Source organism: Artemia franciscana, chromosome 4, assembly GCF_032884065.1.
Source record: "Artemia franciscana chromosome 4, ASM3288406v1, whole genome shotgun sequence".
Lineage (NCBI taxonomy): Eukaryota > Metazoa > Arthropoda > Branchiopoda > Anostraca > Artemiidae > Artemia > Artemia franciscana.
Genome location: NC_088866.1, coordinates 28,724,441 through 28,748,182, shown reverse-complemented (window position 1 = coordinate 28,748,182; position 23,742 = coordinate 28,724,441). Strand labels below are relative to the sequence as shown.

Genomic DNA, 23,742 nt, shown 5'->3' with positions numbered 1-23,742 from the left:
CCGACCGGATCTGGTGACATTGGGGGGGGGAGTTTGGGGTGACCTAAAATCATGGAAAACGCTTAGATTGGAGGGATTGGGCTGAAACTTGGTGGGAAAAATAAGCACAAGTCCTATATACATGACTGACATAACCAGAACGGATCCGCTCTCTTTGGGGTATTTTTTTTTGGGGGGGGGTTGATTCTGAAAAATTAGAAAAAAATGAGGTATTTTTAACTTATGAACGGGTGATCGGATCTCAATGAAATTTGATATTTAGAAGGATATCGTGTCTCAAAGCTCTTATTTTAAATACCGACCGGATCTGGTGACATTGGGGGGAATTTGGGGAGACCTAAAATCATGGAAAACGCTTGATTGGGATCGGGATGAAACTTGGTAATTTATGTGACCGTGCATCCTACGCCATCTACCACAGATCTGATCCCGAGGACTTCCGAATCCTATATTTGGCCTATATTTGGGCCCGGGAAATCCTATAAAAATAGGACAGAGCTTATAATTTGAAACGAACCAACCTGTCCGAACCCTGTAAGGATTTAAAACCATTAGTAGATGTTTTTAATAGGAATGTTATCACTGTTATACCAAGAGACAAGTCTACGGGCCGGATCTGGGCCAGTGGATAATTCCTCTGGGTTCAAGGTCTCTATTCCAGGTTTAATATGGAAAATGAAATTCAGGTTGAAACTATTATAACTGTTTTTTTTTTACCTACAGTTTTCATTTTAACTGGATTCGACACTTTCAAATTAAGGACAAAAAAAAATTTGACTGCATGCAAAGTTGCCAATTACCCTGCTAAAGGACGGAGCGTACAAAGGGGATAAAATTTTATGGGCATAGGGAGTCCTTTTAACTTTGTAGAGTTTGACTTCATTTAAATGATTCTTTTATGTAAATAATTGTTATATTGACAAGCAGGATTCAGTATCAGGAAACAGCACCATGATTTAATTCAAAAAAAAAATTTCAAACGTCTATCCGCTTCTTGACTACAAAGTTACAAATTAAATTCAGTTTTTTCAACTGAAAGTAAGGAGTAACATTAAAAATTAAAATCCAACAGAAATTATTAAGTATATGAAGGGGTTCGCCCCCTCGTCAATGCCTCGCTCTTTACGCTTAAGTTCGAATTTTGTTCCAATTCTTTAAGAATGACCCCTGAATCACAAAGCTCATTTAATTAGAAATAAATAGCTCTATTGAAAGTACTAAAAAACGATAGTGTAAAGAGAGAGGTATTGTCAAGGGGGCAAACCCCCTCATATACGTAATAATTTCTATTCGTTCTAAGTTTTGATGTTGCTCCTTATTTCCAGTTGAAAATACTTGTTTTTTTTTTAATTTAATTTCTGATCGTATTCTAAATAATACTAGGAAATCCGGTGCCCCTTTCATGGAAAATTTCGACCATGGAAAGATCCTCCCAAGTAACCTGACCCCCCCCCCCCCATCAGAAAAAATCCCCTGAAAATGTCTGTATAATTCCCAATAACCAATACTTTATGTAAACAATTTGCAAAGTTCATAACTTGTAGCCCTTCCCCGGGGACTTTGGGAGATTAAGTCGTCCTCAAAGACATAGTTATTTGATTTTCGACTATGCTGAACAAAATGGCCATCTCAAATTTGGATTCGATGACTTCGAGGAAAAATGAGCGTTGGAGGGGGCCTAGTTGCCCTCCAATTTTTGGGTCACTTAAAAAGGGCACTAGAACTATAAATTATGTTCGAATGAGCCCTCTCTCAGTATTTTAGGACCACTGGGTCGACACTATCATCCCTGAAAAAAAACAAATAAACACGCATCTGTGATCTTTCTTCTGGCAAAACAAAAATAACAAATTCCACATTTTTGCAGATGGGAGCTTAAAACTTCTACAAATGGGTTCTATGATACGCTGGATCTGATGGTTTAATTTTCATTAAGATTTTGTGACTTTTAGAGGGTGTTTCCCCTTTTTTGGAAATAGGGCAATTTTTCTCATAATCGTAACTCTTGATGAGTAGGACTAAGCTTGACTAAACTTATATATTTAAAATCAGTATAAAAATCCAATTCTTTTGATGCATCTATAGGCATCAAAATTCCGTTTATTTTGGTTACTATTGAGCCGAATCGCTTCCTGCGTTGTTGCTTTTAAGTTCGTTATCACAAACTGTTTGATATCCTTGGTCCCGGAAATCAATCTACTCTGTTATTACAGACGAAAGTGTTTAAATTTTGTTAAAATGAATGTTCAATAGCTCGGAACTGTTCAAAAATTTTTAAGTATTACAAAATCTTTTTCCGTAAGGCTTAAGAGGTGTTTAGAATGCATTCGAATAGGAAATGTTTTTAGAATTAAGAAACCTGTTGCACTTCATACCTGTTTTGGTTGTAGCCTATTTAAAAAAAAAATGTCTATTCTGGGTTCCCTTGAGTTCCAGATCCCAAAGGTAGACACTTTATCTAAGAAGCCCAAATAAAAATAAACACTGTACTAGTTAAACTATCCAATTTTATAAAAAGGTGTTTCTAAAATGGCTCCATTTACCAAAGCCAACAACTCCCTTAAAACGGAGAGTTGACTGAAACAAATTCAACAGTGTCTTTTTCGGCAATACTGTGAACTAGACTACCAGTTTTTATGGCATTTGGTATTAACCAATTGACATATAGCGATCACAAATTCTGTTGGTCTGTCTGTCGGTCCCGGTTTTGCTACTTCAGGCACTTCCAGGTAAGCTAGGACGATGAAATTTGGCAGGCGTATCAGGGACCGGACCAGATTAAATTAGAAATAGTCATTTTCACGATTTGACCACCTGGAGGGCAAGGGGGGGTCGGTTAATTCGAAAAAATAGAAAAAATGAAGTATTTTTTAACTTACGAACGGGTGATGAGATCTTAATGAAACTTGATGTTTGGAAGGATATCGTGTCTCAGATCTCTTATTTTGAATCCCGACCGGATCCGGTGACATTGGGGGGAGTTGGGGTACCTGAAATCTTGGAAAACGCTTAGATTGGAGGGATCGGGATGAAACTTGATGGGAAAAATAAGCAGAAGTCCTAGATACGTGATTGACATAACTGGAACGGATCTGCCCTGTTTGGGGGAGTTGGGTGTGGAGGGGGGTTAATTCTGAAAATTAGAAAAAATGAGGTATTTTTAACTTACGAAGGAGTGATCGGATCTTGATGAAATTTGAACTTTGGAAGAATATCGTGTCTCAGAGCTCTTATTTTATATCCCTACTGGATCCGGTGACATTAGGGGGAATTGAGGGGGGGACCTAAAATCTCGGAAAACGCTTAGAGTTGAGGGATCGGAATGAAACTTGGTGTGAAAAATAAGCACAAGTTCTAGATACGGGATTGACATAACCGGAACGGATCTGCTCTCTTTGGGGGATTTGGGGGGGAGGGTTAATTATGAAAAATTAGAAAAAATGAGGTATTTTTGACTTACGAAAGAGTGATCGTATCTTAATGAAATTTCATATTTAGAAAGACGTCGAAACTCAGATCTCTTATTTTAAATCCCGACCGGATCCATTGTCATTAGACGGGGGGAGGACCGGAAATCTTGGAAAACGCTCGAAGCGGAGAGATCAGGATGAAAATTGGTGGAAAGAATAAGCACAAGCCCAAGATAGGTGACTGACATAACTGGGCCGGATCCACTCTATTTGATGGAGTTGGGGGGGGGGGGATAAATCGGAAAAATTAGGAAAAATGAGGTATTTGTAACTTACGAACGGGTGATCAGATCTTAAAGAAATTTGATGTCTAGAAGGATCTTGTGCTTTAGAACTCTCATTTTAAATCTCGACCAGATCTGGTGACATTGAAGGGAGTTGGAGGGGGAAATTGGAATTCTTGGAAAACGTGAAAACCGAGGTATCTTACTAATGGGTGATTGGATCTTAATGAAACGTTGATATGGAGAAGAATCTTATGTCTAGGATGCTCCATTTTCAATTCGAATTGGTTTCGGGGACATAGAGGGTTGGAAGGGGGAAACAGAAATCTTGGAAATCTTGGAAAACCCTTAGAGTGGAGAGATCGGGATGAAACTTAATGGGAAGAATAAGCACAAGTTGTAGATACGAGATTGACATAATTGGTACGGATCCGTTCTCTTTGAGGGAGCTGGGGGTTGTTAATTTGGAAAAATCAGAAAAATTGAGGTATTTTAACTTAAGAACAGGTGACCGGATCTTAATGAAATTTGATATTTAGAAGGAACTCATGACTCAGAGCTCTTATTTCAAATCCCGACCAGATCTTTTGACATTGGAGGGAGTTGTAGGGGGAAACCGGAAATCTTGGAAAACGCTTATAAATGTTGTAGATACGTGATTGACGTAACCGGACTGGATACGCTCTCTTTGGGGGAGTTAAGTGTTGGGGTTCAGTGGTTTGGCGAGTTTGGTGCTCCTGGGTGTGCTAGGACGATGAAAATTGGTAGGCGTGCCAGGGAGCTGCATAAATTGACTTGATAAAGTCGTTTTCCCCGATTCGACCATCTGAGGGGTTGAAGAGAGAGGTAAAGTTAGAAAAATTGAGGTATTTTTAACTTACGAGTGGGTGATCTGATCTTAATGAATTTTGACATTTAGAAGGACCTCGTGACTCAGAGCTCTTACTTTAAATCCCGACCGGCATTAACCCTCTGATTTTCCTATTTAGGCAATCTATTTAATCTTAGAATTTTGCTAGAGGTCATACCATATGAGCTCTTGACTCTTCCGACCTCGTCACAAGTGCCATATGAGCTCTTAGCTCTTGTTATTATTGTGGTGTTTTAACAATAAAGAACCTTTTTACCTATTTCTCAAAAATTTATTAATTTAAAACAAATTTATATATTAAATTTAGTTATAAATTTGTCATTGTTTTTCTAGTCAACACTGTGACTAGACTAGCCGTTTTTGTTTATTGCGATATCTTATCAGTGAATAAAAATTTATTTTTTTATTATTTTAAAATTTATGAATTTGAAATTAATTTATTTATTAGATTTATTTACAAAATTTCTTTCTTTCAAACATTAATCAAAATTTATTTGTTTTAAAAATTCGATTACAAACGATATGTTGATTTCCAAAGAAGCCTTCATTTCCAAGCAAAAAATAAAACCTCTTAAGCTGTTTGGTGCTATATGTTTCAGTTGGTTTTTAGCTTTTTATTTATTTGTTTTTTGCTAATTTTTCATCTATCTTTTTTTTCCGTATTTGGTGCCCGCTATAACCCAAAAACTGCATAACGGTTTGTAGTTTTTGTCATTAAATATTGAATTTGATCTTTCCTAATTTTTAAAGATATATGATCGTGCTAGTTTCCACTTAACCTATTCAAGTAATCAGATTCCATTTTCTTTGTCCGTTGTACTCTTGGCACTGTCAGTGAGAAGAAAATAACATTTATATTTATTCTGTAAGAGGGGTTGTGTGTTGGTTTTCTTTTTTTTTGCGGGGCATTTTCAGTATCACTCATAGAACAACTTAACTCTGCCATTGAACTTTTGTTGTGCATGAACTGTTTTAACAAAGATCGAAGATAATGTTATTTCTTTTTTCGTAAGTTGTAGAATTTTCTGTGATTTGTTGTTTCTGTTATGTCACTTTAGATACTAGCGTAAAAAAAAGCATCAAACCGTTCGTGGTAACGAACTGTACACTAAAATAGAACTGTACTCCGAAATAGTAACCAAAACTTTAGAAAACGGAATTTTGAAAAAAATATATAATCAAAAGATTTGGCTTTTATACTGATTCGAAATATATTAAATTCAATAAGTTTATTGTTATTTATCGAAGCTTTGACCCAGAAAAAATTTGCTTGATTTTCAAGAAAGTGGGGAAAATACGCCCAAAAAGTCAAGCAATCATAATGAAAGTCGAACCATCAGATTCAGCATATCAAGGAATCCTATTGTAGAGGTTTCAAATTCCGATCTCCAAAAATGGATGCGTGTTTATTTTTATTTTTTTCCAAAATTGATCCGATCGAACCCATTTTCCTAGAAGATCGAGAGAGGGCTTACTCGAACAGAAATCAAAAGCTCTTGCGACCTTTTTAAATACCAAAAATATTGGAGGGCAAGTAGCCCCCCTCCCATACCCCTTTTTACCCAAAGACATCCAATAAAAATTTTGACATTGTTATTTCAGCTTAGTTGAAACGTACAATAACTGAGTCTTCAAGGATGACATGAACCCACAAAGTTCCTAAAGAAAGGGCTGTAAGTTACGTATTTTGCCTGTTGTTCACATATAGAATTTATATTGGTAAATATATGAAATGCTTCTTTTCGGGGGCGGGGTGTCTCAAGGGGAGAATTTTCTGTGAGGAGAATAAATGGGGGATTTACCATGGGATATTTTAAAGGAGGAGGGGAGCAGATTTCCTGTTACGAATTGAAAAACGGCTAGAAATAAAAAAAACTAGTTTTTTCAACTGAAAGTAAGGAGCAACATGAAATCTAAAAACGAACAGAAATTATTCCGTATATGAGAGGGACTACCCCTTCATCAACCATCACTCTTTGCGTTAAATTTTGGCTTTTTGTCCCAATTCTTAAAAGATACTGCTCAGACACAAGGATAGTTGAATTTGAATGAGAATATCTTTAAATAACTTTAAAGTATCTTTAAGGACTTTAGCGTAAAGAGTAAGGGCTGAGAAAGGAGCAACCCTCTCATATACGGTATAATTTCTGTTCATTTTAAGCTTTAATGTTGCTCTTTACTTTCAGTTGCCAAGCTTTTTTCCACAGCAATCCTCATAAAACATGTCTTGGTGTGGATTTTTAAAGAGGATTTATCTTAAGCAATTCATATTATAAATAAGATTCATTTCTTGTTTCAGACTCTAAGAGAATGCACAGGATCTATGGATGGTGACGCGTGGAACGCATACCAACTCTTCAAGACAAGGGCAAGGGGTGTTTGTACACTTTTAAGACAGCAACAGTTTAAATTACAGGCAGAAATAGCTGTTAATAAGTTAATGATGGCAGCCAAGCAGCAGCTTGATGGTTTAGCAGAGCTGTCGACTCAGACGGAGCAGCTTGAGCAGAATATCGGTGATACGCTAAATACAGTAATAGATGGTAATGATAAGCTGCTTCAACAGCATGATAGCCTAGTGTCAGCTCATGAACTCATGGCAGGAAAAATAACCGGAAATTTGGAACAGCTTGCTGAAGAAAAGGCCCTTATTGCTGCAGGACATAATGAAGTTGCAGCTATACTAGGAAAACTGAAGTCGAGAATTGGTAAGAGAATTTGTTAGATTATGTCTCTCTTTCTCTGGAAGCTTTCTTTCTTGGTGCTGCTACCTGCCCTTAGTGCCCTATTGGGGATCCTCTAGAGCGTTCCACCAGGTTTTAAGGAATCTCTACAAAAAGGAATATCGACCAGATGAATAAAAGTGAAATATCAAAGAAGCATCTTCACTGCTGTCTGTGCAGCATCTCCACTGCTCCCATTGGAGCGTCTCCACTTGATGCTCAGCTGCATCTATCTTCATTCAGTATCATTCATTATTCATATTCATTGGAAGAGAAGTATTTAAGCTGTATTCAAGCATCATTTGAACACAAAGAATGTCCGATTTCCTCATACTTATGATTTTAGACAGATCCTAAAAACTTTAAAAAATAATTAAAAAGTTCAGTAGCAATTAAACAGTTTAATTAATCAAAATTAAATAATTAATAATAAATAATGAGTAATAAAAATAAAAATTATTATATATAAGAAAATTAAATAAAATAAAATTATATATAAGATAATTATATAATTACGAATAAAAATTTGCTTTTATACTAAGCCTGGTGGTATCACGGTCATTCAAAGTCATCTGAAGTAAAAAAAAAAAAAATAATAATTAAAAAGGTTACAGGCAGTGGTGTCAATTCACAAAACTGTTGGGGAACTAAAAACGTGTTGCAGAAAATCAAGAGGGATAAAAAAAAACCGGGGAAGCCAGATATACCCATTGAAAAACCTTTGGCAAACAAAAAATATCATTAGACTGTGGCTGTGTCGCCATGTGGCTGTATTGGGAATAATAAATGAACGTTATTATTACACGGTAAGTAGTTTAGTGTTAGATAAATGCTGCATAATTTACACCACATACATTGCGTACATCAAATTGCATAAACATTACAAATAACGTATCTGGAACCTACGTCTCGTGGCTCACTAAATACGGTGTACGACATGCTACATGCACTTCTATACTTACAAGCTGCATACAAGACTACATACATTACGGCAGATACATTAAATTACATAAACATTACAAGTACTGTTTCTGGAATATGAGTGTCGTAGCTCACTACATACTACATATATATACGCCACATAGATTACGTACGTGGAATTACGTAAACATTACAAATAATGTATCTAGAATGTAAGTCTTGCAGCTCATTACCTACGTTGTACTACATACTACGTACATTTACATATTTATATGCTACATACATCACTTCAGATAATACACCATGTCCATTACATTACATAAACATTACAAATAGTATATCTGGAACACGAATCTTGTGGCTCGACAAGAATTAATTGTTTTAAATTATGAAGTTCTTACTGCAGTACTATATTTTCGTTGGTGTTGCCAACTTGAGCCGTGAAAATAAGTCAGTGAAACTAATTAGTTAAATTTGACATTGCTGTTTGTCCATACGTAACCGAAACTGTGAAGAAAAAAAGAATTTTGATGACAATTAATACGTCTCTAGTATTGATATTAGTAGTGACAGCATAAGGCTTTTAGGAGTCCTCATAGTCACTACTCTTTTCTTTCATTAATGACTTAAGATGACGAAGGAGGTTTAACGGCGATTCCCTCAGGGCATGACGCTTCGTCATAGGGAATGTCTTCTTCAAGATGCAGGTGTATGTTACGTAATAGGGAATATTTTCTAAACGTTGCAGGTGCATCTTACACCGTAGGGAGTATTTTCTTCGAGACGCTTCTGTAATTATGAATGCTTACTTTGGTTTTTATGTAATAGGATTTGGGTGTTACATAATAGGGTCTGTTAGAGTCCATTAGTCAAGCGGGGAAGTACTGGTGAGGGGCGATATACACTTGGGTGGTACGTAATGACGGTGCACACGTGGGATGTGACTTAATTTGCGTGACTTGATAGATTTATTGGGGGTGATATAGTCTTATGTGACTTGGTAGATTTATTAGGAATAACGTAATGACAGTGCATATGTGGGTGTTACGTAATGACGGTGGACATGTGGGTGTTACGTAATAACAGCGCACATGTGACTGTTACATAATGACGGTGCACATGTGGGATATTACGTAATGATAGTGCACACACGTGGGATGTTGTATAATGACGACGTACACGTGGGGTGTTACGCATTACTTTTCAATACTTCTAACACTTTCCAATTTAATGTATTTTTCTTTTGTTTTTTCGGGGAACCTCTAAATTCCAAATATTTTTTCTGCATTAGGATTCGAAAGGGGCTCCTTCTCAATGGAATGGAGCGCTATACAGTTGGACCATGGAAGCATTCCTAATATTACGATTTGGGGAATAGTTTCTACATGATAAGTTGTTTCTTAATCCGGGAATTCACTGGATTCTTGCTCGGACCGATAAGCTATGAATCGCTTGTTTCATATCCTTTATCCCCGAGCGTAAACCACCTGATATTACATCATAAATATGTAATTTCTTGGATCGATAATATCTCTATTGCTTTTCCACGTTACCAGGGTCATGTCAAAAAACAGGTGAATTAATGCGTTATCATAGCGAAATGAGTTTTAGCAAAGACGTTGTCGAGGATCAATGAACTCTGAACAAACCCGGGCAAGGCGATTCTTCACTTCTTGGTGATATGGTCTTGGCATCTTGAGGAGGTCCTTCTTAGAGAATTTTTAGAGATGTTTTTTTAGAGAACGATATAAACTAGTTCAAAGTATTCAAAAATTTGTCAGTCAAACCAGAGACTTAAGTATTACGCTTTATGCAGTCGAAGCCTCATTACTTACAATAGTAATAATAAGAAAAACTGTCAATTTCATAATACGTTTTCTTGCTTGTAACTGAAACATGCAAACAAATAAAAAAGAGGCACCCTTTTGCATGTTGTTATTTCTGAGAGGTTTTAATGAAAATGCCTCGTTTCTATTGCGCTTTTAGGTGCACCTGCAAGAAAAAAGAAACACATTTTGCAGTCGGTTATTTCTCAGAGGTTGTAATGAAAACACCACGTTTCTTTGAGTCAAGACTATGCTTGTTCACCCCACCGTGACAATATGTGGCTGTCTCCCCCCCCTTCCTAGCAAGCAACTCCAGGGAGGATGGCTTGTTATTAGAGATGAATTTAAGCCATATTAAGAGGTATATCTGGGATATTTTTAATGAAAATGTCGTGTTTCTATTGCTCTGTTAGATGCTCCTGCTAGAAAAAAAAACATGTTTTGTATTCGGTTATTTCTGAGAGATGTTAATGAAAATGCCACGTTTCTCTGAGTCAAGACTATGGATGTTCATACCACCGTGACAATATGTGGTTGGTCCACCCTAGCAAGCCATTCTAGGGAGAGGGTTGTTAATAAAGGTAAATTTAAGCTATACTAGAGGTATTTCCGAAAGGTCTTAATGAAAATGCCCCGTTTCTTTGACTGAGTGTTAGATATCATTCCCCCCTTAGTCAAAAAATTTTTTTAACACCTCCCATCTTAACTTGAAGCTGTAGAACATGTTAGTCCAAGCAAATCATGTAAACAAGGCAATATTTGGCTTGCCTTTGGCATCCCTGTGATACGTATTATCGTTCCTAAGACATTGTTTAGATATTTTCTTAATAAAAATATGATTTAAAACTAATGGTTCATTTTTTGCAATCACTTAGAAAACATTCCCTATTACGTAAAATGTACCTGTGTCTTGCTCTGAAGGGTCACCGTTAATCCTTCTTCTCATCTTAAATCATTAAAAGAAGAAAAGAGTAGTGGTTATTAGGACCCCTAAAAGCCTTTTGATGTCACTACTTATGTTATCCATTGAAAGCTCCGAGCCTGAGAACGCTCAAATTTTATAACATTGTAGCAATTATGCATCTAAATAATTCAGTATAAATAGGAAATTTTATGATATTAGTTGTCACCAAAATTCATAGGTGGTAATCATGATTACCACCTCTTTGTAATTCTCAATAATTTTAGTTGTTTACTAACATAGTATAATGTCAAGGCCGTTTCCAGGGGGGAACTCCCCTTCCCAAAAATTGTTCAAGTGTTTTTTTTTAAGTTTTTTTATCCCCCTCCCCCCGAAGAAATCCACTCTAGTAGAAACTCTGGATATGCCCTTGTATAATGTGTAGGACTCATTTTTAGAATGGGAATGGGAGGGGATTTGGAATTTTTGGAGAAGGGTACAAACCATTTTTCTCCAGTTCTCCCAGTGCAGTATATGCTACTTTTTTTCCTTTTTAATGTATGTCCTTTGGCAGCATTTTTGCTGGTATTCAATATTCCTATTGTATAATGATTCTGTATTTATCTAAGTCAGTATATGTAGAAACTTGTTTATAATTTTTCAGACGAAACGCTACAAGAGCTCTGTGTCCAGAGTCAAGCACAGCAGAGTAATCATCAAGAGATAATAGCTGATTTAAGAAATTTGGATGACACCATCACGTCAATACAAGAACACCTTAGCTCTTCGTTGTCTGATGTGTTAAATCAGCAAATAACAAGCAGTAAAATTCAAAGGGATTCTCTGGAATCGTTAACGGTCATAAATGATACACTCAAACACTTGAGTAATCTGTCATTAAAGACAAAAACTCAGCTGGATTGGATTGAGAGCTATCTGACTTATACAGGTATTAATGTCATTTTTCCTCTATTGTTCTGGAAAAAGTTGAAATGTAGTGTTCAGGGTTGCAAGAATATTAAATATTAATTCTTAGAATTAAGAAAATGTGTCATTTGAACAAATACGGCAGTTGACAATTGTTGGAAAGATAAGTTTTCAATAACCTCCATCAAATCAGTGATGTAACCGGATGTTAACCCTGTATAAACCGACTATTTTTTTTCAATTCTTACTATATTTGAAGAAACGATTTGGCTGAACTGGACTCAACAGGCGTTAATACGATCTTTGATTTACAATCAAAAGCAACGTTATATCGCTTCCTGTAGTAAAGAGCTATATGTCTGTTATGTGTTATCTAGTTTTCCCTGCTACTTGGCCGGTCCTGGCCACAAGGGATGGTCGTAGAAACTTTGGAGTTTTTTTATATTAGAAGCTGAAGGTTATAGCCCCCTTTTTAAGAGCCAAGTGTGATTTGAGGGTAGCCATCGCCCTCCTGCCCCTTTTTGCTATCCATCCCCCCATCCTTAATTGTTCAAGACATCTGATCGAAATCCAAATAGCCAGACTGTTCAAAGCAGTCGAAATGTCAATAAAAATGCCTCTTGGGATGACATGGCCTCCAAAGTTCCTGGGGCAAGGATCATAACTAGTGCATATTGCCGATTCGATACGCACAGGTTTTATAATAAAAAAAGGGTTTGAGGATGGTTTTACGATGGGCTTTAAACTCTTACGAATTTGTTTAAGTCAAAAGGATCGGACACCTTGTTGTGGGAGGGAGGAGTGACGGTGGGGTGTCTGGAAATGGGAAAGAAAGTTGTTAGACTTTTGTCGGTTTTAAACTTACAGCCTTAATCCCATAGGCCAAAAGGAAATTAACGTATAAAAATGTGGTCCGACGTACCCCCCTCGCACACAGAAGCAAATAAATGATCCGCAAAAGATTTTTTCTCCGTTAACTCAATGCATATCTTCAAGCCCTTGGGCCAAGGGAAGCCCTAATGCAAAAGAAAAAATACTGTTTCCCCTTGAGCGTGGTCTAACAAAAGATTTCCCCGATTGCTTCGTATCCAAGGGGTGTCCATAGAAATTTGAAAAGGGGTTCGTCCGATTGGAAATCGAAGGGCTTAGAGTAAGGGCTAAAAAGTAATTGATGGGAACAAACCTTCTGATATGCCTTCCCCCCTCCGTAACCTTAAGGAAATTGGAACTGAATTTTGAGATAGAGGGGGAGGAATCATTGGTGTTATTCTAGAGGAAGGATTGCATCATATTTAACTGTGTAGAAGCAAATATTCTTGCTTATATACAGTTGAATACAATAAAATATATCCAACTGCTTTCGTCTATTAGACAAATATATAAGAAACTCTACTCATGATTATTAGAAGTGAGAAAATTCTCATCATCATTTTCATAACTAGATAGAAAAGTATAAGAAATTTTGAAATCTGGGGTTTTGAAAGTTCAGACAACCCTAACACTAATCCTAGAAATGTATCAATTATTTCCAAATTAGAAAAAAAATGTCCCCATAAATTATTTGAATTACTAAGCGTTACAAAAATATTTTGTAACTTATCCTCTGATTTTTTATTCTTTTTTTGAGAAACTCCATGTCATTCTTCTTAGCTGCGTTTCTTATAGCAACCTCCCTAAGATCAAGGGTTGCTCAAAGGAATTTCAGACAAATCTTTTTCTTGTTTCCATTATCAAGGGGCATAAAATGTCTAACAGTATTCATTCTGCTCTCAATGTTTGCTCTGAAACAGGTTTACAATGAGAATGGGCACGCTACCTATCGTCTTGTCGGATTGTATTTCCAATCTCCCAATAATAATAATAAAAAAATTCTTTGTTCATTTGAGGTTTTACAAAATTTACACCTTAATTTGTCTGAAAAATAGAAGTTTGGCCTGATTCCTCTTGCCTTAGTTTTACCTCAACCTTTCCTTATTTATTTTTCATACTCTTTTCGTAAGGCTCTCAAGATTTTCTTTTCTTGCTTCCATTTGCACGCTTTATTTACGTGGAACCTCATTATCTGGAGCAGGCCCAGACACTTGATCTGAAATAGAAGCTTCTTCCTTGTCTAAAGTTAATGAGGGGGGGGGGAGCTGTTATACCTGAATCTGACCCTTTATTAAAAAAGATAAATCAATCAATAAAGAGGAAATTGAATCATTATTCGCAAAGCAGAAATAAGCCAAGTATGAGTATCTGTTTATTTAATAAAATGCACACAAAAAACTATTCCTTTTTTGAATACTATATGTATAAACTGTCTGACGCTTCCTCTGATTCTGTTCACTACCGGTCATTGTCTTGGTTTGAACCGTTTAGCTACATTGTGGCTTCTTGATTTTGTCGATAATTTCTTTACTTTTTACCTGGATGAATCTTTTTGACTTGCAAGAGCCTTCTCTTGACGCACCTTTGTCACTTCTTTCCCCAAGTTGTATATAGTAAAACTTAATTTGTACATTTGAAAATGAATCCTGGATAAGATTCCCACTTATTTCCCGTTTTTCAATTTGACTTTGGCATCTTTTCAGTTTCTCCACAAGCAATGGTAGTTCTGGCCTCTCTTGTGTCCGGAGCAATTCTTGATCCCCCCCCCCTCCCTCTCTTTCTTCTACAAAATATTCAGGCCAAATTTTATAAAAAAAAAATGTATTTATTAACAAAATTATTATTAAAAAATAATATTTATTATCAATTTCTTATTTTTCTCATAATTGTTTTGTTAATTAATTGATAATTTATTAAATATTGTCATCTATTTACTGCACCCTCTTTTTTATTAATGAAATTTCAAAAGTTGCAAAATGATTATAACTATTAGATTATTTGTTTTAAATTTTGTGCCCTCTAAAATTTCTGCGCCCGGGGCAAGTACCCCCTCTGTCTCTCCCCCAAAACAGCCTCTGTCCATAAGTGAGTTTGGCTGTCGAATGCAATGTCTTATTCCTGACCTTAAGCTGAATGTGTACTTCACTTCTCAGGATCTATAAAGCATGTACTGAGTTTTGGCAATTGTGACAATCTTTTTTTCTAGATTTTTGAATGGATCGATCTCTTAGCTACCAACCATTTTCTTAATTTTTGAATAATTGGTGGCCTTTTTGTCGATCTGGCCTCATTTTCCAATTAGAATTGACAATTTTAACTTATAGTGATTATATAATGAAGTCGGAAAATACATTCCAAACACATTCTAAGGCCTGTTTTGGCCTTCAACGTTGTTGAATATCCAAATCGTCTAGTTCTTGTTGATGTGACAACTTTTGTTTCTTAAATGAACGTTTTATCACTATCTTTTAGGGAGGCAATTGAAATTTTAAAAATGCATAAAAAGAGACCTTGCTTTAGAAACAGATGCTGGAGATATTCCTATAAACCTAATTTACGATAACTTAATATTAAGTGAATCAAATGATAATTGTCTTCAGTTTAAACTAAGGTCAACTGACCGCACTTTGACAGAAACTGACAGAAAAAATCCGGTCAGTAGGTAAGCTAAGTCAATCGCTAAGTAGAGGAATTCTTGTCCTATCTAATTTGTAAATAGTCTTTCATTGTGTTGCGAGAGAAACACTTTGGTTTTGTCGTTTTTTTTTTGTTTTTTTTTTTCCTAGCACCCCGATTCCTGCTTATTCCTAGAAAGTGGTAAGGGTCTAACCTCTGTGGTTTTTACGGAGCGTGTGGACCTTAGGCCGGATTAATGAATATGACTTTGCATTTTGAAATCTTCGTAGAACTCTTGCCTCGGGCCGAAAATGTTAGTTTTTGCTTGTCCTTGAGCCAGAGCCTATAGTGTGTAAAGTGAAGTGGAGTTTCATAGCCTATGTGAGATGGGACTATCTGAAGTTGTGAAGTCAAGCTTTCGTTTCATCAAACCATGTTTCTGCTTTCGAGTGGAAAGCTTTTAGCAGGCAAGCAGACAGGCACCTGTTTCAAATTGAAGATGGACTAACATCTATAAGTGTTAAATATATGTGGCAGTTACCCGGCACCACAACCAATATATTTTCTTTTGAGAACAAAAAAGTGACATTTTCCCACGGGTCCGAAAGTGCTGCCATCTATTGTTTCTACCCATTTCTGTTCGTGATTTCAGCTGAGTTTACCATTTGGTTTTTCGCACTTGGGATTGCAGTAGAGAAATGGTATCAGATGTGGCTCTTAAACTTTGAAAGTTCTCTCATTGCTAAAGAAATTAGAGTTTATCCTTTGCTACTTTCTAAGTGATGACGTTAGAAAGTTGGGCGGCGACAAAAAAGTCAACTTTTGAACTAAGACAGATAGATTTTTTTTTCGGCGACAGTCGATAGCTCTTGATGAGCTGATCAAAGTATATTTCATCCACTTCTTGGTAGAAAAAATCCTTCATAAGATGTACCAGTTTGAAAGTTTAAAGGGGTTGACAATTTCAGTAAGAAGGTACACACTGAAACCAAAAATAGGCCGATACCAATTATGAGACATATAGGGGAGTTTGAAGCAACAGTCAGCTGTTAGCTCATAATCACCTTCGACAATGAGGGGTTCGCAACTCTTGCTAGTTGGTGTACCTATTTTTTTTTCCGGTGTATTTGACGGTAAGACCAATTTTGTTCCAGTGGTAAGACATTTAGGGGACTTGTTTATTTTAAGATCCTTACAGATTAACAACTTCAGCATTTAATCGAAGTGAGGAATCAAGGCCAAAGTTTTACTCTCTCAACATTCTGCTCGGCGAAGCCGAACAAACGTTGCCGCAACACCTCACGTTGCCCATGCAGCGTAGACCTAGTTTATTCTAGCTTGTATTTTTGTTTGTTTAATTCAGAATTTGTTTTGCTCTTTAAATAAGCTTCACAAGATTAGTTTTCCTTTTTCTTTTTGAGCAGTGAAGACGCCTCGGCGGAATATCTCCTTTTGTTCTTTTCGCTTCTTTTCTGTCCACTGGCTGATATTACCTTTGTTCTTTGGTTACTTTTTAATTGTATTTCTTTTATTAAACGATGAAGTCAGTGCCAGGAACTTGGTTAGCTAATGCTAGATTAAAGATTTCCTGATGTTTTGGCAAAATATAATGAAGGTACCTACAATTTTCTAGTGGAAAGTTGCCCTAGTCTTTGTAAAATAAGAAAAATAACGAACTCAGTTTCCCGGAACCATTAAGTGCCAATTTATCGCTTATATTCCGGGATGTCCGTAATGAGAGTGGTTAATTTAGTTCCATTTTACCCTCAGACCACTTGTACCTAAGAGGCGAAATTATTTTTGCCATTCTTCGATACTATTCAGTAGCAGATTAATAGTCACTGTGTTTTGTTTAGCAGCTATTTCTAAAGCTGATACCAGGCTACGATTTTTCAAATTGGAGTCTGTCTTTTTCTCAAAGTCTCTTTCAGAAAAAATCCCTTCTCTAAAAGATATTTAGCCACAGCAATTGCCTCCGTATTCCCAACACAGTGTAAAGGTGTAGTATTGTCGGAATGTAGTGCATCTAGAGTACCATTGCGACATAGTAACTGAAAAATATATTCGCCTCGTCTGGCAGCATAATATAGAGGTGTACGATTTTTATGGCACTTGGTATTAACCAAGTGACATGTAGCAATCGCCAATTCTGTCTGTCTGTCTGTCTGTCGGTCCCGGTTTTGCTACTTTAGGCACTTCCAGGTAAGCTAGGACGATGAAACTTGGGAAGCGTATCAGGGACCGGACCAGATTAAATTAGAAATAGTCGTTTTTCCGATTTGACCATCTGGGGGGGAGTGGGGGGCCGGTTAATTCGCAAAAAATAGAAAAAAATGAAGTATTTTTAACTTATGAGCGGGTGATTGGATCTTAATGAAATTTGATGTTTGGAATGATATTGTGTCTCAGAGCTCTTATTTTAAATCCCGACCGGATCTGATGACATTGGGGGGAGTTGGAGAGGGGGGAACCTAAAATCTTGGAAAACACTTAGAGTGGAGGGATCGGGATGATACTTGATGGGAAAAATAAGCGCAAGTCCCAGATACATGATTGACATAAGCGGAACTGATTCGCTCTCTTTGGGGTAGTTGGGGGGAGTAATTCTTAAAAATTAGAAAAAATGAGGTATTTTCAACTTACGAACGGGTGATCGGATCTCAATGAAATTTGATGTTTAGAAGGATATCGTGTCTTAGAGCTCTTATTTTAAATCCCGACCGGATCTGGTGTTGGGGCGGGGAGTTGGGAGGGGGAAACCTAAAACTTGGAAAACACTTAGAGTGGAGGGATCGGGATGAAACATGGTGCTAAAAATAAACACAAGTCCTGGATAGATGATTGACATAAACGGAACGGATCCGCTCTCTTTGGGGTAGTTGGGGGGGGGGGGTATTTCTGAAAAATAAAAAAAAATGAGATATTTTTAACTTACGAACGGATGATCGGATCTCAATGAAATTTGATATTTAGAAGGATATCGTTGCTCAGAGCTCTTGTTTTAAACCCGACCGGATCTGGTGACGTTGGGGGGGGGGAGTTGGGAGGGGGAAACCTAAAACTTGGAAAACACTTAGAGTGGAGGGATCGGGATGAAACTTGGTGGAAAAAAAAGCACGAGTCCTAGATACATGATTGACATAACCAGAACGGATCCGCTCTCTTTGGGGTAGTTGGGGGGGGGGGGGTAATTCTGAAAAACTAGAAAAAATGAGGTATTTTTAACTTACGAACGGGTGATTGGATCTCCATGAAATTTGATATTTAGAAGGATATCGTGTCTCAAAGCTCTTATTTTAAATCCTGACCGGATCTGGTGACATTGGGGGAAGTTTGGGGTGGGGAAACCTAAAATGATGGAAAACGCTTAGATTGGAGGGATTGGGATGAAACTTGGTTGGAAAAATAAGCAGAAGTCTTGCATACGTGATTTACATAAATGGGAACGGATCCGCTCAATTGGGGGGGGGGGGGGTAATTCTGAAAAATAAGAAAAAATGACGTATTTTTAACTTACGAAGGAGTGATCGGATCTTCATGAAACTTCATATTTAGACCTCGTAACTCAGATATCTTATTTTAAATCTCAACCGGATCGAGCGTGATTGGGGGGGGGGGGCAGTTGGGGGGACCGGAAATCTTAGAAAATACTTAAAGCGGTGAGATCAGGATGAAACTGGATGGGAAGAGTAGAAACCTGTCTAAGATACGTGACTGACATAACTGGACCGGATCTGCTCTCTTTGGTGGAATTGGGGGGAGGGGGTAATTTTGAAAATTGAGGTATTTGTAACTTACGAAAGGGTGACCAGATCTTAATGAAATTTGATATTTAGAAGGATCTTGTGCTTTAAAGTTGTAATTTCAAATTCCGACCAGATCCTGTGACATTCTTGGGAGTTGGAGGGGGAAACCGGAATTCTTGGAAACATGAAAATTGGGGTATTTTTATCTTACGAATAGATGATCGAATCGTAATGAAATTTGATTTTTAGAAGGAATTCATGTCTCAGAGCTCTTATTTCAAATCCCGACCAGATCTTTTGACATTGGGGGGAGTTGGAGGGGGAAATCTTGGAAAAACACTTGGAGTGGAGGAATCGGGATGAAGCTTGGTGGATAGAATAAACAAATGTCCTTGATACGTGATTGACAGAATCGTACTGGATTCGCTCTCTTTGGGGGAGTTGGGGAGGAGGGGTTCAGTTATTTGGCGAGTTCGGTGCTTCTGGACGTGCTAGGGCGATGAAAATTCGTAGGCGTGTCAGGGAGCTGCACAATTTGACTTGATAAAGTCGTTTTCCCAGATTCGACCATCTAGGGGGCAAAAGGGAGATGAAAAATTAGAAAAAATTAGGGATTTATAACTTACGAGTGGGTGATCGGATCTTAATGAATTTTCATATTTAGAAGTACTTTGTGACTCAGAGCTCTTATTTTAAATCTTGACCGGCATTAAGCCTCTTATTTTCCTTTTTAAATCAATCTATTGATTCATAGAATTTTGTTAGAGCTCGTACCATATGATCTCTTGGCTCTTAGCTCTTCTCGCCTCGTCACAAGTGCCATATGAGCTCTTAGCTCTTGTTAGAATCTGTATTTGCCCAATTTGCAATTAGTAGGTGACAAATATCTAGTCTGTTTTCTTCAGCGGTATAATGTAAATGTGTTTTCAGGAAATTATCCTTCACGTTTGGGCTTTAAATTGACAGCATATATTTGATTTGTCAACTCAGTAATACGTAATTCGGATAATAAGTTTTCATTTGACCCAAGTTTTCATAACTGGTTTTCATTCACATCTGTTTGACCCTGTTTCACTTGGTTCTGTTCCTCACTGGCTCACTTTTATTTTGGCTCAAGGTTAAACTTTTTCTCGTAGTGTCATGGAACGCTCTCTTAACTCCCTATACGACATCAGTGAATCGTGGTGTATTTTTATCCTAGCCCTCCTCCTTCTCACGAGTGAAATTATTTGGTACGCCCTTGTTTGGGGCCAAATTGTTCTTTTTAGTATCCAGCTCAGGCTAAGCGGAAAGTAGGTCGTTCTTGAATGTTGGGAGGTTAAAAGAGACGATGTTAAAGGAAATTGGATCTTTATAGGAAAGAGTAAGTTTTGAAGCTCTGAACAGATTAGAGTAGAAGAGGAGTGCACTTTGTTGTTTTAGCATCAGGTGGCTTAGTGCTGCGATGGGCTCCTAGTAGCAATAGTGGTAAATTAAACCTAATAATTACGAAACTAAATGCTGCAAATAAGGTCAGTGTTCTGTTTATTCCGTTTATTACACTTTTTGTGAGCTATTCCAGTTTGGAGAATTAACTAGAAGGGAAAAAATTTGCTCGCAAAAATTTCTGAATTTAATTGCTTTTTTTATCTAGTATTGTTTTTTTTATCTCTTTTTTTATCTTTTAGGTTCAAACATTCAGACGATAAAAAGCTGGGCCCTGCACTCAGGATATCTAATCGGTGGAATGATATCAACGTCTTTCCTTCAGGCCCCTTGGATTACCAGATTGGCTTTAATTCTCATTCTGCCTATCAACTTGTCTGCTGAATTAGCTCAAAATCGATCCATGAACTGGAAATCTCTTCTGGTTGTCCTGTTTGCAGTTACTTTTTGTAAGGGTCTAAATTAAGCTTCTTTTTTCTTGCTAACTTATTATGGTTCAGTCGATGAAACTCGGAGTAAGAAAGATCGAATTGTTCAGAAGAATAATTTTTAAATTTGTACTTAGATTTTGGTTTATTTAGACATACTCTCTAGCACAAGGATAATTTTCGTATTTTAATTTTCGCAGCCTAAACCTGACTTAGCTGCTTCTTTATTCATTAGGAGCCCTACTCCCTATCTATGTAGCCCATTCATCCTGCCTGAGTATGTAATTTCTAGATCACCTAATGTCATGCTTCCTATCCCTGGGATACGAGTTTCTGAAACTGCTAACAAGTCCAGTTTGAATCATCTCAATTTTTCAGTCAAAATGTCGGTGTGATAGTTATTTTTTAACGTCAAAACATTCCAAGTTCCAATTTTCATGTTCTTTAAATCATTGAAATGATTTTGGCCTCAGGAAAAACAATGGTTTTTCCTGATCTTCTCAAGTCTGGACCCAAGCGCTTAAGCCGACTTAAAACCAGACAGCAAGAAGTACCTGGGACCTCCAGTATGAAGTGAGGCTTTGCTCAATCCTGGGCTCATTCTTTGTCAAAACATGGTTTTCAGCACTTGGTGATACTCTTCTATCAACAAGAATCGAAATCCTGCACAGAGTCTCAAGCCTATTACCTCCTACTCATTATATATCCATGCTTATAAATATTATGCTACTACGGGGAGGCAATCCATAGTAGATAAATTAGATAGGTAGAGATTTTTCAGCTTGAAAACGCCCACCAAAACAGACTAAGCCCACAAGAATTGTCCATTAATCAGAATTCTATGTTAATCATTTGTCTTTATTTCAATGCAGTAACCCTTTTATGAAATTAAATAGAAAAAACAAGCTTTTCATCTAAAATTAAGTATCTGCATTAAAACTTTAAATAAACAAATTTTTTCAATATATGAGGGGGCTTCCCTCTTAAACCCCTCTCTCTTTACGCTAAAGTTTGATTTTTTTTCAATTCTTGAAGAAAAAATTCATAAACATTAGGGCCGTTTAATTAGAATATAAAGCTTTGTCACAGTATTAGAGACGTTAGTTTAATGAACAAGAGATTTAGGAGGGTAAAGCCCCACTCATATATGAACTAATTTTTTCAATGTTGATCTGTACTTTAAGTTGAAAAAAAACTTATTTTTTGAAATTTTAATTTCTGATTGTCAATCAGATTTGCCGTAAAATTCGGCTCCCTCAAGGTGGTGTTAGGCACCATTCTCTCTCTCCACTGCACCCACCGACACTCTTTCCTAACAGGCGATTGCAAATTAAATAAAAAAGGCTTATTATTCTTATTAAACGCCTATTGTTTTTCAGGAGTTGTTCTGAAGGAATTAGGACAAAAAGTCAAAAGTTTAGTGTAGAGAGCAAAGTTTTGATGTTGCTCCTTACTTTTAGTCGAAGAAACTTTTATAATTTACTTTATGTTCGCCTTTTACAACACCGAGAAATCCAGCTCCCCCTCCATGAAAAATTTCTTCACCGACGGACAAAATCTACTGTGGAAAATTGTTTTCACGTAAAAATGCCATCCCCCTTTCCAGGGAAATTCCCCTAAGACAATTCCATTCTAGCTGAAAAATTATACCTTAAAAATTTCTTGCAGATGATTTGGTGCGGAAAATTTTTCTTAGCGCGCTTATATGTGAAAAAGACTTTAATTTCTGATAGTTTTTAAAATCATGCTGGTAATCCCCTTCTCGGTGGAAACTTTTCCCAGCAAAAAGGCAGCTAAAGGGTATTTTCCAGCAAAGGTTTTTATGAGAGAGAGGATTACAAAAGAAACTTTAAAAAACGCATCAAAAATGGGACAATGATATCTACTCCCTTACGATTTCTTGGAATATATCTTTTCTACGCTGTTATTATGAAAATAAAGAATAACACTAAATACCAAAATGGCAGAATTTATTAAGTAAAGGAGGAGGACTGTCCCTTGCTCGTCAACACCTTCCACCTCAAGATTGCAGAAACTTCGGAGTGTGCTCATTGGATTAGAAATTGAGAGTTCTAGTCCTTTGCGCGGGGGTGGAATTTTCCGGGGGGATCCGTGGAGGGCTATTTTATGCAGGGGGGGGGGTATTTTCAAGGTGGTTAACGCCGGCCACCGAAAATGGACAAGCAAAGATAAAAAAAAGAACGCTAATTTTTTTAATAAAATTACGCGTCAAACGAGGCATTTTCACAAAAATCTGAAAAGAACGGAAACGGCTAACAATAAGAAAAAAAGGGATTGTGACTAATCAAGTGAAGAAGAGAAGGTGAAAATCAGAATTGTTCGTCATTAAAAATAAAATTAATTAAAATTTAACCTGTATTAGGTTGGACTCAAATTACCTGGATTTGGTTGGAGTAGCTTAAAACCATTTGGTTTGCTTTTTTTTGCGGGAGGGGGGACCTGTTTTTTATGGTTTTCCTTCTGAAAATGTTGTTTCTAGTTTTCTTGTCTCTTCTTGCATTATTGTTGTTGTTCCATTCTTCTGGTTTCGTATTGCTTTTGTTTTTATTCTTTTGTAGTAATAATATAAATGAATAAATAAATCTTAACATGAGTATAGCTTAAATTGAATATGCAAATTAAGCTTAAAACGAACGTGAATATTTTCCTATTGTAGCGTAAATGAAACCCAAAACGAACAGAAATTAAGTAAACAATCATAGCAAACAAACATACAACATGTACTAATATAAATGAATAAATAAACCTCAAAACGAATAGAGTTTTAATTAAA

The 23,742-nt window shown here is 36.8% G+C and overlaps 2 protein-coding genes across 4 annotated transcripts in view; one reads left to right on the top strand and one right to left on the bottom strand.

The window, feature by feature from the left end:
• The window catches only part of LOC136026257 (protein brambleberry-like), a 179,569-nt gene that overhangs the window by 30,886 nt on the left and 124,941 nt on the right, over positions 1-23,742 (top strand). For all 3 annotated transcript variants that reach the window (XM_065702635.1, XM_065702636.1, XM_065702637.1), the window contains exons 4-6: positions 6,865-7,273; positions 11,601-11,885; positions 20,763-20,969. In XM_065702635.1, the coding sequence (XP_065558707.1) occupies positions 6,865-7,273; positions 11,601-11,885; positions 20,763-20,969 (901 nt within the window). The remainder of the gene's footprint in view (positions 1-6,864; positions 7,274-11,600; positions 11,886-20,762; positions 20,970-23,742) is intronic.
• The window catches only part of LOC136026262 (trafficking protein particle complex subunit 4-like), a 152,451-nt gene that overhangs the window by 43,067 nt on the left and 85,642 nt on the right, over positions 1-23,742 (bottom strand). The window lies entirely within an intron of this gene.